We start from the raw sequence: 16,053 nt of genomic DNA, 5'->3' as shown, positions 1-16,053 counted from the left end.
GGATGGGAAGAGATGAGTTGACTAGAGAGTTGCGGAGGGAACAGTCTCTGTGGAACGCAGAAACGGGTGGAGATGAGAAGATGTGGCTAGTGGTGGGATCCCGTTGGAGGTGGTGAAAATATCGGAGGATTATGTGTTGTATGCGACGGCTGATGGGATGGAAAGTGAGGACTGGGGGGACTCTGTCCCTGTTGCGACTGGGAAAAGGTGGAGCAAGTATGGAGCTGTGGGATATGGAAGAGACCATAGTGAGGGCCTCATCTATGATGGAAGAAGTGAATCCCTGTTCCCAAAAGAATGAGGACATCTCCGATGTCCTGGTATGGAACACCTCACCTTGGGCGCAGTTGCAGCGTAGATGGAGGAGTTGGGAGTAGGGGATAGTCTTTTCAGGAAGCAGGATGGGAAGAAGTGTAGTCTAGATAGCTATGGGAGTCAGTGGGTTTTGGAATAGATGTCAGTCGATAGTCTTTCTCCTATGATGGAGACGGTGAGATCAAGAAACGGTAAGGAGGTGTCGGAGATGGGCCAAGTAAATTTGAGTGCAGGATGGAAATTAGTAGTAAAGTTAATGAAGTCAATGAGTTCTGCATGGTTGCAGGAGGTAGCACCGATACAGTCATCAATGCAGTGTAGGTAGAGTCCGTGGATAGGGCCAGTGTACGTCTGGAACCGGGATTGTTCAACGTATCCTACAAAGGGACAGGCATAGCTGGGGCCCATGCGAGTGCCCATAGCTATGCCTTGGATTTGGGGGATGTGGGAGGAGTCGAAGGAGAAGTTGTTAAGGGTGAGGACCAGCTCTGCTAGGTTGAGTATAGTGTTAGTAGAGGGGAAACTGGCTGGTTCTGCGGTCAAGGAAGAAACAGAGGACTTTAAGACCTTCCTGGTGGGGGATGGAGGTGTAGAGTGATTGAACATCCATCGTAAAGATGAGGGAATGGGGGCCTGGAAAACGGAAGTCATTGAAGAGACGAAGGGCATGTGAGGTATCTTGGACATGTCGGGAGAAATTGGACCGGGGGGATACGAGGAATGAAAGTTGACCACATTGAGACATACAATAATTTAGGTAAATTAAAAAGACACAAAGTGCTGGAGATCAGGCAGGTCAGGCAGCATCTCTGAAGAACATGGATGACTGTCATTTCGAGTTCTCCAGAAATGCTGCCTGATCTGCAGAGTTACTCCAGCACTTTGTGTCCTTTTGACTTGAATCAGTCTGGCCATCTTTCTGAAGTTGCTCACATCAGGACCTCTACTAATTATAAATCCTATTCTTTGTATATTTTAGAATTATCCATAATACATTCACCCACTGAATCATCAGGGAAAGACTGATATTCTTTGGATTAAAACAGTTTATGACAGCTGCGACGTTAATCAATTATTTCCGAGAAAATGTTTCTTTCAGCATGGTGACATAAGTATCACCTCACTGTACATCCTACCTTGTTTACTTTCATTTATTTTGACTTGTTTTAATGCTTTGTTTTTCTGCCTGGCTTGGGCCTGGACAAGCTGTATCTGCTGACGTTCTTGTTGATATGTTATGAAGCACGACAGACCTTGCTCAAAGCAGCCATAGAACTTGGTCGCTGACACAGTGAGAAATCTGTGAGAAAATAAGTAGATGACGGGCTTAAGTAAATGCAGGCCTTCACCATAGGTCAATGTTCATTACTAATATCCACTAAATAATGAATACTTAGAATGAAACTCTCGAGACTGTAAGGTAAGTACTAAGAACACACATTTCCATCATAAAGTTTCACCACAGAATATGGATCAAAGAACTAGCTTCAAAGGTGTTCATCCAATTCATCCATACACTTTGATTCTGGTTATTAAATTAATTAGTGGAAAATCAGGAGCAGCACAAATAAGATGCTTGAAACTCCTAATTTAATTTTAAGAGCATGATTCCCATGGATTCAATCTCACACCAGTATGGAACTACACAACATGTATCTTTATAAACTAAACTTAGACTTTGGAAATTTAACAGAACATACCATTAATATGGAAGTGAATGAATACCAATGCTCAGCGGCTGTTATACTGTTAGATTGAAACTGTGTCTAAGACAATGGCCGAAATAACAGTATAGAGCTGGACAACTTTAGGTAACAAATTTTGGAGTTTTCAGAAAAAATCTAATATGGAACAATAAAAACTAAAGAATGTGAAAAGAAAGAATAACATAGCTTTGTAGCATTCCTGTAAATTAGAAGAGTCAGCCTTACTCTGTGTAAGTTTATTTTCTGTTGATTTATGAGGATAATGATTATGTAATCAGCATCTTATTAATGAACAGGGTAGGGGCCCATGTTCAACAAATTCAGCCACCGCAAAGGAAAAAAAATACTCAGTCCCAATGTCTTCTGCCCATTCACTCCACAGAATCTGCCAGATCCGCTGAGTTCCTCCAGCACTTTGTATAAAGAAGGAACTGCAGATTCAGGTTTAAACAAAAGGATGCAAAGTGCTGAAGTAACTCAGCGGGCCAGGCAGAATCACTGGAGAACATGGATTGGTGACTTTTAGGGCTGGAATTCTTCTTTAAACTCTTCTCCAGTCTGAAGATGAGTCGTGACCCAAAACATCAACTATCCATGTTCTCCAGAGATGCTGCCTGACCTACTGAGTGACTCTAGCATTTCTGTCCTCCAGCACTTTGGGTTTTTTTTCCAATTAGTAACTGTGTAGGAGTACCGATTTAATGATAAAAGTAAAAGGTGTGCACAAGTACTTGAATTGCTCACAAGTTAATTGCCCTTTCTGTACCGTCTCTTACCTGCAGTGGACAGAATCACCTGTCCATGTCCCTTGCTCTTCTGTCTGCTGTTCTGTCTGTGCTTCACCATCAATGGTGTTCTTCTTTTTTTAAAATGCAGAAAAAAATTAATACACATGAGCAGGCGAGTAACAAGCAAAACATATTTTGAATAGAAATTTAAAACAGGGATGTAATGCTGAGGCTTTATAGGGCACTGGGCAGATCGTAGTAGGCGTATTGTAAGCAGTTTTGAACTCCATATCTGAGAAAGGATGTGCTGGGGTTGGAGAGGGTCCAGAGGAGGTTTACGAGAATGATCCCAGGAATGATTGGGTTAACATATGAGTATTTGATGGCACTGGGCCTGTACTCGCTGAAGTTATGAAGGATGAGGGGGGACCTGAATGAAACTTACCAAATAGCGAAAGGCCTGGATAGAGTGGATGTGGAGAGGATGTTTCCACTAGTGGGAGAGTCTAGGATCAGGGGCCATACCCTCAGAATAAAATAATGTATCTTTGGAAAGGAGATGAGGAGGAATTTCTTTAGTAAATCTGTGAAATTCATTGACACAGATGAATGCTGAGGCCATGTCTGAGAATATTTTAAGGTGTAGATTGACAGATTCTTGTTTAGTATGAATGTCAGGGCTTATGAGGAGAAGGCAGGAGAATGGGGTTGAGAGGGAAAGATAGATTAGCCTTGATTGAATGGCAGAGTAGACGATGCGCTGAGTGGCCTAATCCTATAACTTATGAACACAAAAGCCCTTGAGAATTGAATGAAAATATCTGTGCCAAGGTCAATATAGAAATGTAAAATCAGATGCTGTAATGTCCAAACTCTGGTTTGGAATTGTGCATAAAGAAAGTAAAATTACTTTCACGTGATTTGGAGGAGGCAAATGGTGAAGTTATCATGATTCACAAATGCTGGGTCACCATTGTTTTTTACTTAGGAAATTCTTGAATACGCTTGTTCTGTCCGCATGGTTATGAGGGATAGAGGTGTCTCTCAAACTCTTGCCAGTTCCAAATTATTGTAGCCTGCAAAAGTATTCCCACGATATAAGTGATTGTCCTTAACCAGTGAAAAATGTTGAGGGTATCGATAAACTGTAAGGCAGCATCTATACTCAGTGTCTATGTGTATTCCCACGATATAAGTGATCTTACTGTTCTTTCTATTGCACAGATCGAAACGACTGGGGGATTCTCTAGTCATTATCTACATTTTTTTTAACACTACCGAAACAGATTGACTGGTCATTTATCTCATTGATATCTACTGGATGTTTGTAAGTCACAGAAGGGAATACTTTGTTGATTGTGAAATAAATTTGGACATCTTGCATTTCTGTATTAAAAAAACGTACAAAATAAATTACTTAATTCTCTTCTCTCATGAACGTGCAAAAATGTATTACATTTTGGAAAAGACTTACTCTCTCTGCTGGGACCTGCTCCGAATCACTGTGTTCGTTCTCCTCGTCTTCGTCCTCATTGCTTCCATCTGTATCAACCTTTTGATCCTCTCTGACTGCCAGACATTTTGAAGATTCCTTCATGGAGCAGTAATACCGTTCTATTTACTCCGGATAACATAGGATATAGAATATGCAGAACACAAACTGGGCATTCAGCCTAACCCTAATGCCTGCATTTTTGGTCTATTTGAGTTTCCTCTAATGTTTCCTCATTTGGATATATCTATCCTTCTCCACCATTTGTTTGTTGAGCCTTCTCCTCATGTATCTGTAATTTTCACTTCAATCAATCCCCGTGGTGGTGAGTGCCAAATTCTGAAGTCACCCTCAGTTTTCATTACTCAAATGTTCATAATTTCTTTACATGTATATGTTGCATTTCTGGTGTCATCCTTGTAAAAATCTTTCCTCTCCATTGCCTCAATATCTTTTCTTAATGTGGTGGTAGACGCCACTCCTAGTGCAATCTAATCAAGGTTTGACACAGCTTTAGCACGACTTCACCACATCTCTTTCGAAACAAACATAGTGCCTTGCTTGTTTACTTTCGGCCTTGCTAATCCAAGGTTGCAACTTTTAATGGTTGAAATATTTGTACTCAGAGATTCCTTTGTTCCTTAACCACACCTGGACCTGGACCTTCCAACTTAATAACTATTCAGTAATATTTGTATTCACCGACCAAAATGCTTTACCTGGTATTTATTGATATTGAACCTGCCAATAATTTGCCCATTTTGCAAAGCTCTCCTACATTTTATTGTAATCCACTTCCGTATTCACTGCCCCTCCATATCTCCAAATCCGAAATTAAACTCTTTATTGCAAAGTTTAAATTGTTAATGTAAATTATAAACAGTGATAATCCTATTACTGTTACTGGTGGAATATCATTACTCACTTTGTTCCACTGTGAATTGCTACACGATACTCCCACTCTCTGCTTTCTGTCTTGAAGCCAGCTTGCAAACCACACTGCAATTTGTCTCCGGAGTTCACAATTTCTGAACTTACTTTTTAGTTTATTATAGAGTGCCACGTTGAAGGCATTTTGAAAATCTAGCTCTCTTGATTTTCTCCACCTTTATAAAATCACTCCCCTGCGCTTGAAGGAATGAAGCCCTAGCCTGCCCAACCTCTCCGTATAGGTCAGACCCTTGAGTCCGAGCAACGTCCTGTTAAATCTTCTCTGATGATTAAATCAACATCCTCTTAAATCTTCAATCTGAAATGTTAACTGTTTCTCTTTCTGCAGATTCCTCCTGACCTGCTGTGTTCCTGGTATTTTCTGTTTTTGTTTTAGAATTCCAGTACAGGAGGATTTTTTAAATTTTCATCAGCTGTCAATTGAACAAGCAGATAATAAATAATTACATTTGAGCAATCTTTGATGAAGAATACCACTTACTGTCCCTTTTGATACAACATGTTGCTTGGGGTCAGACTGTCCATCTCTCTTCTCTGATCGAGTAGGAGTCCCTACAAACTTTTGACATTCTGAGCTGTAATGGCAATGAGGATGATCTTCAATTCTCAACTACAATTGCTCTGGAAACATCAGTGACTGAATATAATTCTGAGACTCTCACCTACCTCAGCGTACCTTTTCTTTTCAGATGTTCTACCCGAAATTTCCACCTTCTCCCATGCGCGTTTGTTGTCTGTGCAAAGACAAATTGCCATAAGATTAAAATTAAAATATCTTCAGATTTACAGAACACAGATGTTTACTTGGCATTTATAACCTTGCTCTCTGCAGTTCAGTCTTGTCATTAGCATATTAAAGGACTGCAAACATAACTGAATGGCTCTGCTTGAGAATGCAACCTTTATGAATAGGTTCATATAGGTTAATTCCATCAAAATAGGTTAATTCCATCAAAATTTCATCCCTAAAGTATGGCCTGTTCTTGCATTGTCAGTATGGTCCAAGGTGCTGCAAAATCACATACCGTCAGCTTTACAAACAACTTCTCCCAGTTCAGGATTTGACGTTCCCGTGCAAACCACTTGGTCTAAAAGGAAAAATTGTAAGAAGTGATCATGGAGAGAATTGAGCATCAGAATATTTAGTGCAGCTTAAAGTACAAGGAACTGCTTTCAATCTGTCAGAAAATGAATCCTTCAGTAACAAGTGCTGAGGAAAGCAATCGGAGATAACATAAGAGCGGCAGTTTTGTTTGTGGCAAGTTTGCCTTAGCAGACATTACCAGTGCCTTACTTATAATATCCACTATTATTGAACAAAAGTAAATCTGAAACTCTGAAAATAATTAGAGACTGGAAGAACTCCTAATAATTTTGACCCTGTTAACATCTAAGTCAGCTGTACAAAAGTTGAATACAATGATAAATCTCAAATTTAAAATATATACCAAAAGTTTTACATAAGATCAGGCATAAAATTAACAAAAAGTAGCAGCAAAAATGAAAAATGAATGAACAAGGAGTGTTTCATTCAATTGATAAAAAGCTAATGTTATTGAACTATCTCAAAGTGCAAGAAGACAAACCAACAAAATTGTGGAAGTGTTAATCCTGCAACAATAAACAGAAAAACAACCTTTAGCAGTAAACCATTTGTAAACAACCAGATAAAAAGCATTAATAAAATCATAAATTGCTGGATATTCTCAACAGATCAAACAGAATTAGTGGAGAGAGAAAAAGAGTTATGATTTTGTGTTGATATTCTTTCATTGACCTGAAATGTGAAGTCTGGTTAACTCTATTTTTTTCTATGCACATGTGATGCCTCACTTGCTGGGGTTTTCTAGCATTTCCTGATTTTATTTCCAATTTCTAGCATCTGCAGTTATTTTCCTTTGGTTCAATAAATGACAGTTTTGTGCAAAGATCAAGCTAAAACAATTAGGTTTAGCTAATTAAGAGTCTATTGTTTATTCATTGATACTCTTAGATACTGTGGAAAGGAGAGGCACTTGAAAAAGTGGGGAAATGGCTCCAAGAACAAAAATGAAAACATACGATTAATTTGAAATACTACTTAACGAAAACCATTAGGACCAGGAAGTAAAATTAAAAGTGGGCCAGATCTCAAACAATGACAAGACGGAGTACAGGAGGGAGATAGAATGCTTAGTAACAAGGTATCAAGACTACAACCTTCCCATCAACGTCACCAAATATCATCAACAATTTGTCCTGGTCCAACCACATTGTTACTAGGGCGAAGAAAGATTACTTCCTAATGTTGGCTGCCTTGGGAAAGCAGCCAACATAATCATGGACTATTCAGACCCTTAGTCATTCTCTCTTCTCTTCTCTTCCATTGGGCAGAAGATACAAAAGCTCGAAAGTACATACCACCAGATTCAAGAACAGCTTCTTCCTTGCTCTTATCAGACTCTTGAACACACTTCTCATATACTAAGGATGAATTCCTGACCTTCCAATTTACTTTGTTGCAGTCCATGCACTTTTTTAAAATTCTGCACTTCTCAGTTGTTGTAATACTATAATCTGCAGTCTATTTATTTTCCCTTCTGCACTATGTGATGTACTCATGAATCCATCACTTTGCCTTCCATCACAGTGAGGGTATGCCTAGAGCAATCACTGTGATGGCTGTTTTGTGTAAAAAATTGTATCTGTGTGTCTTGTGTTCTTTAATGTCTACTGCTGGACCCTGACGTGAGAGGACGCTGGCGTTGATTATTCGCCGCTTTTCCGTCAGGATAGTTTGTCTGTTTGTCTGTTTGTTTCTATGTTAATTGTATTTGTAAAGCGCTTTGTGCATGTGTTAAGGCGCTATATAAAATAAATATATTATTATTATTATTATTATTATATAATTTGCCTGATTGCACGCAACCATATCACCAGTTTTTCACTATATCAGTAAATGTGACAAGAAAACCAACAATATCAGAATAACTCAAAAAAGAGTAACTCAGCGGGTCAGAGCATCCCTGGAGAACATGGATAAGGGACGTTTTAGGTCAGCACCCTTTTTCAGACATCACCTATCCGTGCTCTCCAGAGATGTTGCCTAGTCCACTGAGCTACTCCAGCACTTTGTACCTTTTTTTTGTTAACCAACATCTGCAGTTTCTTGTGTCTCAATAAAAGGGAATTGCAAAAGGAATGCCCTACTGCATTTTACTCTCACAGCAACCTTTCCTGTTGTCCAAATACAAAAGAAGTCTGTCTTATCACCAATAGGTTTGCCAAATTGAGGTCACCTGTCTTAAACCAGAACTAAGAATCAACATGATGCTTCTGGTTTAGATGACTGGGCTTCACATCCTCTTGATTGATCAGTTATTTGTTTCTAGCCAACTTGCATTTTACCTGAGTATCAAGAAGTTGCAGTTTCCTCACTGCCACATTCAGCTGATGCTTTTTCCTGCAAATAAAAAACAGAAATATTTTATTTAAAGAATCATTTATAATCTCTTGTACTATTGGGAGCAGATTAAAAATATTGTTTTCAACTTTATCTATAAAAACGGCCCGCTCCAATAGGCAGTTGCCCATTTGGGATTGGCAAGGGTTCATCTTATGTTTATGGGTAGATTAAGGTCATGCTTTGCTGCATTTATGGAAGCACTTTAACATTTACTTCCATCAAATTAAAACCATACTCCTGCAGTTTAGAGCTGTGGATCTCTTAACCTGTAGAGTGAAGTGTTTAATTGCTTTCTCGTGTAGCGGCAAATTCAGATGATGTTTTTTTATTCAAAATAGGATAGTGTTAATGTACGGGGATCACTGGGCGGCACGGACTTGGAGGGCCGAAAAGGCCTGTTTCCAGCTGTATATATATGATATGATATGATATGATATGATACCATCAAGTAATTCAATTCTTAATTAATTTTCTATAATGTGGAAACATGCATCCATACCTCTCATGATTCACATATATGCGCTGCAGGATTTCTTTCTTTTGTTCCCAGGGAGTAGCGTAGAATCGTACAAGACGGACAAGCTCAGAGGTCGGAGTAAACATGTCAGAGGCACTGGGCCGCAAACACAAAAGGGTGGGTGTGAGAGAGAGCAATGAAAACAGAAAGTGAACACATTTCAGGTACCTCATCAAGTAATTTCTTCTTTCAGTAAAACAAAAGAATTGAATCCATGTACAATTAGGTAAGCAGCCAAGAGCCAAGATGCTAAATGGTGGTATCTCACCAAGAGTTAAAACTATGAGATGGAAAAAGAGGCAAACTAAATAGCCATAATTAGATCAAGCTTTTTTTTTTTAACCTATTAATTGCATGAAAAGAGAATATTTAAGAGGGCAAGAATAGAGGAGTAGGTCATTTAATTCCACAGGCCAACTCTGACATTCAATGAGATCACGGCTGATCTTTAACCTGACATCACTTTCCTGTGCTAACTGTATCCCTGGATTCCCTTAATATATAAAAATCTACCAAACTCTGTCTTCATATAGTTAATGACTGAGCTAGTTAATTGCCACCTTTGGTAGATAATTCCAAAGTTTCACTGACCTCCATCAGGGATAGTTACTTCTTTTCTCGTATGACCAACCCTTGGCTCCAGATACCCCTAACAAGGAAAAATAATTCATTCCAATAGTGGTTTTGATCCTCAATTCCCTCTGATATGTTGGTTTTGATCCCTGATTTGCTTCCCACTTCAAACTAAGAATTTTGGTCCTGATCTGTCATCCATTTTCTTCTGCCATCTTCAAATAAATAACATCAGAGACCTGGGTTTGATCCTAATCTCAGATCCTGTCTGTGTGGAGTTTGCACATTTTCCCTGTGACTGTGTGGGTTCCATCAAACTGCTCTGGTTTCCTCCCACATCTCAAAAACATTCGAGTGGATTAATTGGCCTCTGTAAATTGCCCCCAGTGTGTTGGGAGTAGATGCAGAAGTGGAATAACACAGAACTAGTGTGATTGATGGTCGGCATGGAATTGGTGATCCATGATGCATTTTTCAATCAATCAGTTTTACACAACTTTCCCACACTTGCAGAAATATTGCCATTTTCAGTTCCTGGTTCCAATTCCTTCAAACAAACTATGATTCTCTCTATACTCACTTCAAAACCACCCCCAGCCACCACCTCCTTCCACCTACCCAGCTGCAGCACATGAAGAGCACTATATATGATTCAGAGTTAACACAATGATAATTCAGGATTGGCAATGCCAAGGGTTATATTTTAAAAGACTACAACATCATACGATGAGGGTATGAATAACAGACGCTAGTATCTGCACATTTTTAAATGCTGGTGAATAAATGAGTTAAGAGTAAAAGATGGTGCAATGATCTCAATCTCAATACAATGTGAGTGTTTGCAATACCTTCGGAAAATCCTCCCTGTAGTCACAACTAAACGAGCAAGGAGGTTGCTTGGAAGAGGATGATTCATCAGTTGATCCTTGAAATCCAGAAGCTGTGGGAAAACCAAAGAGATGAAGAGAAATTAATAGCTCATACTAATTTATGCTCCATGATAGTGAAAGATGTAGTCCTCAGAATTTACAAAGAATCATCGATTTTCTGGAAAGAATAATGAAAATAAGGTTGTAAGGACTTCTTTCTGAGATGGAATAGGTGAAGCAAAATTGAGTGGCTTCACTTGGTAAAAGAGCTCTTCTTGCTTAATTACACATCAAGGTTATGGATACAGGGGGTGGGGAATTCCAAACAGGAGCAATCTTGGAGTGGGCACTCCAAAATAACTGTGGAAATGCACACAGTATTTTACTATAACACTATTTTAATTTCTGATTCTAACTAGAATTAAGATCTGTACAAACTTAAGTTAGGTAGGATGTGAAAGAAGGAATAAAATAAAGGCAATTGGTCAACTACCAGGCAAACTTCCTTTATCTTAATGAGCATTTAGTGAAAGTATTATTTTACTGAACCTATTGAAAGGATTATTGGAGCATCTCAATTAGGCAAATATTGGAAACATTTATAAATTGAACACATGTATAAAAAACTGCCTAGTGTTTTGCAATTTGCTGTATTTAAGAATCACTTGGGCACAAGTTCAAATTCAATTTTATTATGTTAACGTAGATAACACTTTCATTGTTTTCCTTTAAATATTTTAACAATAACAACACTGCTTCACCTGTTCATCATGTTCTCAATATAAAATAAATCTCTGAAAAATGGACAATTATTTTATTTCTTGTCAAGAACTGCCACAAGCCACTGATTTATTGCAATCCCTCTGCTGCCTTCAGACTGCCTAATAATCTTTAACCATGATTCACAATTGGACCACCTAATCACAAACCTGTACATTAAAGGAACTATGAATAATCTCAGGCAAAGCCTGAACCAGAACCAGAGCCCAGAACCAGAAAGCGATCTGTGGTCCTGCTACAGACCATCAGATATCTTCACTCTACATATCACCATCAATAAAAGCCATTACCTTGGAATGTCAAACATTTCAGATGGCTTGACTCTTCAACAAGGTAATATGGCAAGGCATTATGAGGTTGGGATCAGATTCTATTGGGCTGTCCTCATAAATAACAACAACCTCCCATGATGGCAGTAAAAGCCAGGCAGGAGGAAAAGAAAATGCAGTGCTGGTTCACAAACAAGGTTCATCAAGTAGTATTACAACACTATGTATTAAAAGTAGGTTTGAGGGATATATTCCGAGATTTGTGAATAGGCGAATGTCTGTTGAATACCTCAGTGATGCTACCCTGCAGTAGTATTAGAGATGACACAACTGTATCACACAGAGTTTCAAACAGTGCGTAATCCTTTGCCTCCTTCCCCTTTGCATCCTTCAAACAAAGCAGAATTTATTTATTTTATTTCACCACACAGATTTGACATTAGAGCTTCACTTTTGGAATCAATTTTCAAAATGTGATTTGGATCAGGATAAGTTTTAAACAAAAAGTCATCTATTTGGTTATCTTCAGGATTAGTTTTCCCATTGATGCAACGTTCGCTTCTAGTCTTCCAACATTTGTCTGTCTTACATCATTAAAACACAAGCTTGCTTTTGTCTTATACGAACAAACAGTAACCCATGAGCCCATTTATTGTTCCATCTGCCACGTAATTTCTACCTCTTTATGTCTTCATTCTACCCCTTTATGGACTAGAAAGAAGTTAGCCTTGTCACTGAGTATTGGGAAAGGAAGGGAAAATATGGGAGTATCAGGAAGCCAATACAATAAAAAAAGACACAAAGTGCTGGAGTAACTCAGCATCTCTGGAGAATATTTCATATCATCATATATATGCAGCCGGAAACAGGCCTTTTCGGCCCTCCAAGTCCGTGCCGCCCAGCGATCCCCGCACATTAACACTATCCTACACCCACTAGGGACAATTTTTACATTTACCCAGCCAATTAACCTACATACCTGTACGTCTTTGGAGTGTGGGAGGAAACCGAAGATCTCGGAGAAAACCCACGCAGGTCACGGGGAGAACGTACAAACTCCTTACAGTGCAGCACCCGCAGTCAGGATCGAACCTGAGTCTCCGGCGCTGCATTCGCTGTAAAGCAGCAACTCTACCGCTGCGCTACCGTGCCGAATAGGTGACGTCTGTGGTTGGGACCTTTCTTTAGACTGTAGCTGAAACATTACCTATCCATGTTCTCTAGAGATGCTACCTGACCCGCTGAGTTACTCCAGCACTTTGTGTCTATTTTTTTTAACTCAGTCTGGAATTGGGAAATCTTTTCAACCATAATTGACGGCAACTTCCAAACTTCTGCTGTGTGTAAAAAAACAAAGAAATACAGAAGTTGCTTTCAGTAGGTTACCAATGGGAAGTCAGCTGCAATCTGGCATTGGACTCCTCAACGTTCAGCGGGAGAAGGGCAACTTGCTCTAAGCAGTCTGCAGATATGTTCAGGTTTTCTTCATGTAAGTGGGCTATCAGATAGCTAAAAAAATATTATTTGAAATCTTTCTACTTTTTAAAAAATCTCTAAAGGATTACTAATTAAAATTATTTTATGTGTTGTGAAATGTTTAAAAGCATTTAGAGTAGTTATTTAAGAGAATGTGTCTGCCTCATTTGGTTTTTTTAAATTTTATTTTCCTTGGGTTTAAAAAAAAAAGGATTTTGGATGGAATAGTTTAGAGATACAGCATTGAAACAAGCTCTTCGACCCGCTGACCAGTGATCCCCATACACTTTCACTATCCTATACACAAGGGACAATTTTCAATTTTTTACCAAAGCCAATTAACCTACAAACCTAAGGGTCTTTGGAGTGAAGAAGGAAACCGGAGCACCCGGAGAAAACCCACACAGTCACAGGGTGAACGTACAAATTGTGTACAGACAGCACCCGTAATCAGGATCAATCACAGGTCTCTGGCGCTGTAAGGCAGCAAATCCACAGGTGCCCCCATAGTTTTGAATGTTTCTTCAGGTCTTTAAATTATTCAGAGGTTTTTAATGCTTTGACAGTTTAATGAAAGTCAGCCTGACATAGTTGCTTCTTTCCAAGTATTCATTGCACTTGTTTTGGCTCATTCACATGATCCCAGTATGGCATGAAAAACCTGATCATTGTATAGGGTCTCATCATTATATTTGCCTCCCCATTCTTCCTGGATGGTTCTGCAGGATCATAAAAAAGCCAAGTAATAACATAATCAGTGGCAAACCAATGATACATATCACTGATCATATAATCCAAGACAGTGACATATCAACAGTGCAGCTTGCACCAGCATACTATTGTCTGGCCTGCTGTTCATTGTGCAATAGTTTGGTGAAAACAGACAAGTAATTTGATTTACAATACCTCTTCAGTGGGTCCTTCTGTACCTTTGTTTTCCTTCTCTTCTCCATTCATGGACAATAGGTCCGAGGAATCAACTGTAACTGCAATATTTAAAGGAACATAATCATCCCAAACATGCATGTGTATGAAGGAACTGCAGGTGCTGGTTTACACTGAAGATAGACACAAAATGCTGGAGTAACTGAGTGGGACAGGCAACGTCTCTGGAGAGAAGGAATTGGTGACGTTTCAGGTCGAGACCCTTTTTCATCTATCCCAAGCATGCAGACTGGAGTCCAATTAAAAGGATGAGCTAAACCAAGCTAAATGGAGGAGAAAAGGTAAAATCGTACCATTCTGAACACCAATTAACGTTAAGCCATGAATCTCTTTAAAAGATTAGTCAGGAATGTGGTGTAGCTAGGTATCATGGCTGGCATGTATGAGGTAAGCCAAAAGGGACTGTTTCTGAAGAAAGAAGGAATTGCAAAAGCAGGTGTACACAAAAAGGCACAAAGTGCTGGAGTAACTCAGCGGGCAGCATCTCCAGAGACCATGAATAGGTGACGTTTCTGATCGGGACCCTTCTTCAGATGATTGTGAGAGGTGGGGGCACGGGGGGGAGAAAGCTGAAGAGAGCTGGATTATTTCCATGCTATTTGCTTCCATGATACCAAAATCATTTTTCATGCGGTCTAATTGATTCCTGGAGAAGTGGACTAAAACTCTGGAACTATTCAAAATGGAGAGCCTACCCATTTTTATAACGGATGGCAATTAGCCTTACTGGCCTGCTTGACATTCTTGACTATCGGCTTGACATTCTTGATTTTCAACAACTTTATTCCTTTCCTTGCTAAAGATATGGGTTCTACTTATACCAGGCATCTTCTGCTACTTCAACCAAGTGATGATCGTTAATGCACGAGTCCAAATGACATGCCATTCTGCTCAGTGCAAAGTAGATGATAATCTCAGTTTTGGGATAAATTGTGCAGACATTTCATGGCAACGAAGTTTAATGTTAAATAATGGGCCATTTCCAATACTTCAAACTTGAATAAGCATAGAGATTATATATGAAAAATAAAAGCCCTGAAACTATAAGCATTTGCACATATTTTAGTTCGTACAAATAATGCATAGTATTTTTTTACGTGTGGGATCACTGCTCTCCAGTAACCACATTTCTTCCCCTTTCCAAAGTAAAGAAATGCCTCCCTTCCTCCTCAGTATAAACACTTGACAAGTTCATGATTTTTAGGAGATGATCCTTTGCTCCTCTCCTTGGCTCACTGGCAGGCTTTTCGAGCTCTCTTTGCTCTATCAGTGTGCCGCTTGTGTCCTTACCCGCCGGGGTCTCCATGTTAAATGTGACCCCGCACCCGCCGGCCTCGCCTCACTCCGCTCTGCTGTGCCCGCGCTGGTTGCCTGGAGACGGGAGATTGGGCACGTGGTCCTCCGGCCAGCAGGTGGCGCAGAGCGCGACCTTGGACTTGGCCTTTTGCTGAACGTTGAAGGTTCGTCTCCCAGGAACGAAGAGCCTCCTGCTGGAGTTTATATGGGTAAACACATTTCTCAAAAACAACACAGGTTATTCCCAAAATACTTTAAAAACAAACTAAAACGCTTACACGGAGCACCAATATTCGTAAACAACGGATTGTATTTGCGTCCACCAAATAATAGTCAACTCAATTTCCAAAATAAATGTGATTTTGTTTTACTTACCTGTCATTTCCCTTCAAAAATAATTTTTTGTACTTAATCAGTGTTTCAAACATTTTCTCTTTGGTTGAACCATCAAGGGTGCTGACCACCCTCCCCATCATTGCAGAGTTCTAGAGGAGGCCCTGCCTGAGAAAGGCAGCCAGCATTATCAAAGACTCACACACCTTGGCCCAACTCCTATTTCATTCCTACCATCAGAAAAAAGGTATAGGAGTCTGAAAACCGTGACCACCAGGCTTAAGAATAGCTTCTTCCCAACAACTATCAGGCTCTTGAACACTGCATAACACTAACCGATGGACGTACACACAAGAAA

The 16,053-nt window shown here is 39.5% G+C and overlaps 1 protein-coding gene across 1 annotated transcript in view; it reads right to left on the bottom strand.

The window, feature by feature from the left end:
• LOC144602159 (uncharacterized) overlaps positions 1–15,425 on the bottom strand; it is a 33,534-nt gene extending 18,109 nt beyond the window's left edge. The window contains exons 1-12 of the mRNA XM_078414895.1: positions 15,357–15,425; positions 14,028–14,107; positions 11,935–12,033; positions 10,576–10,667; positions 9,137–9,250; positions 8,580–8,634; positions 6,218–6,280; positions 5,859–5,926; positions 5,674–5,767; positions 4,224–4,340; positions 2,798–2,880; positions 1,452–1,615 (exon numbers count right to left, since the gene is read on the bottom strand). Coding sequence (XP_078271021.1) covers positions 1,452–1,615; positions 2,798–2,880; positions 4,224–4,340; positions 5,674–5,767; positions 5,859–5,926; positions 6,218–6,280; positions 8,580–8,634; positions 9,137–9,250; positions 10,576–10,667; positions 11,935–12,033; positions 14,028–14,107; positions 15,357–15,372 — 1,045 coding nt within the window. The 5' untranslated portion in view covers positions 15,373–15,425. The remainder of the gene's footprint in view (positions 1–1,451; positions 1,616–2,797; positions 2,881–4,223; positions 4,341–5,673; positions 5,768–5,858; positions 5,927–6,217; positions 6,281–8,579; positions 8,635–9,136; positions 9,251–10,575; positions 10,668–11,934; positions 12,034–14,027; positions 14,108–15,356) is intronic.
• Positions 15,426–16,053: the final 628 nt, after the last annotated feature.

This window comes from Rhinoraja longicauda, chromosome 18 (genome assembly GCF_053455715.1).
Source record: "Rhinoraja longicauda isolate Sanriku21f chromosome 18, sRhiLon1.1, whole genome shotgun sequence".
Classification (NCBI taxonomy): domain Eukaryota; kingdom Metazoa; phylum Chordata; class Chondrichthyes; order Rajiformes; family Arhynchobatidae; genus Rhinoraja; species Rhinoraja longicauda.
Note: the sequence above shows the minus strand (reverse complement) of the source record. Positions and strands in the feature narration are given on the sequence as shown.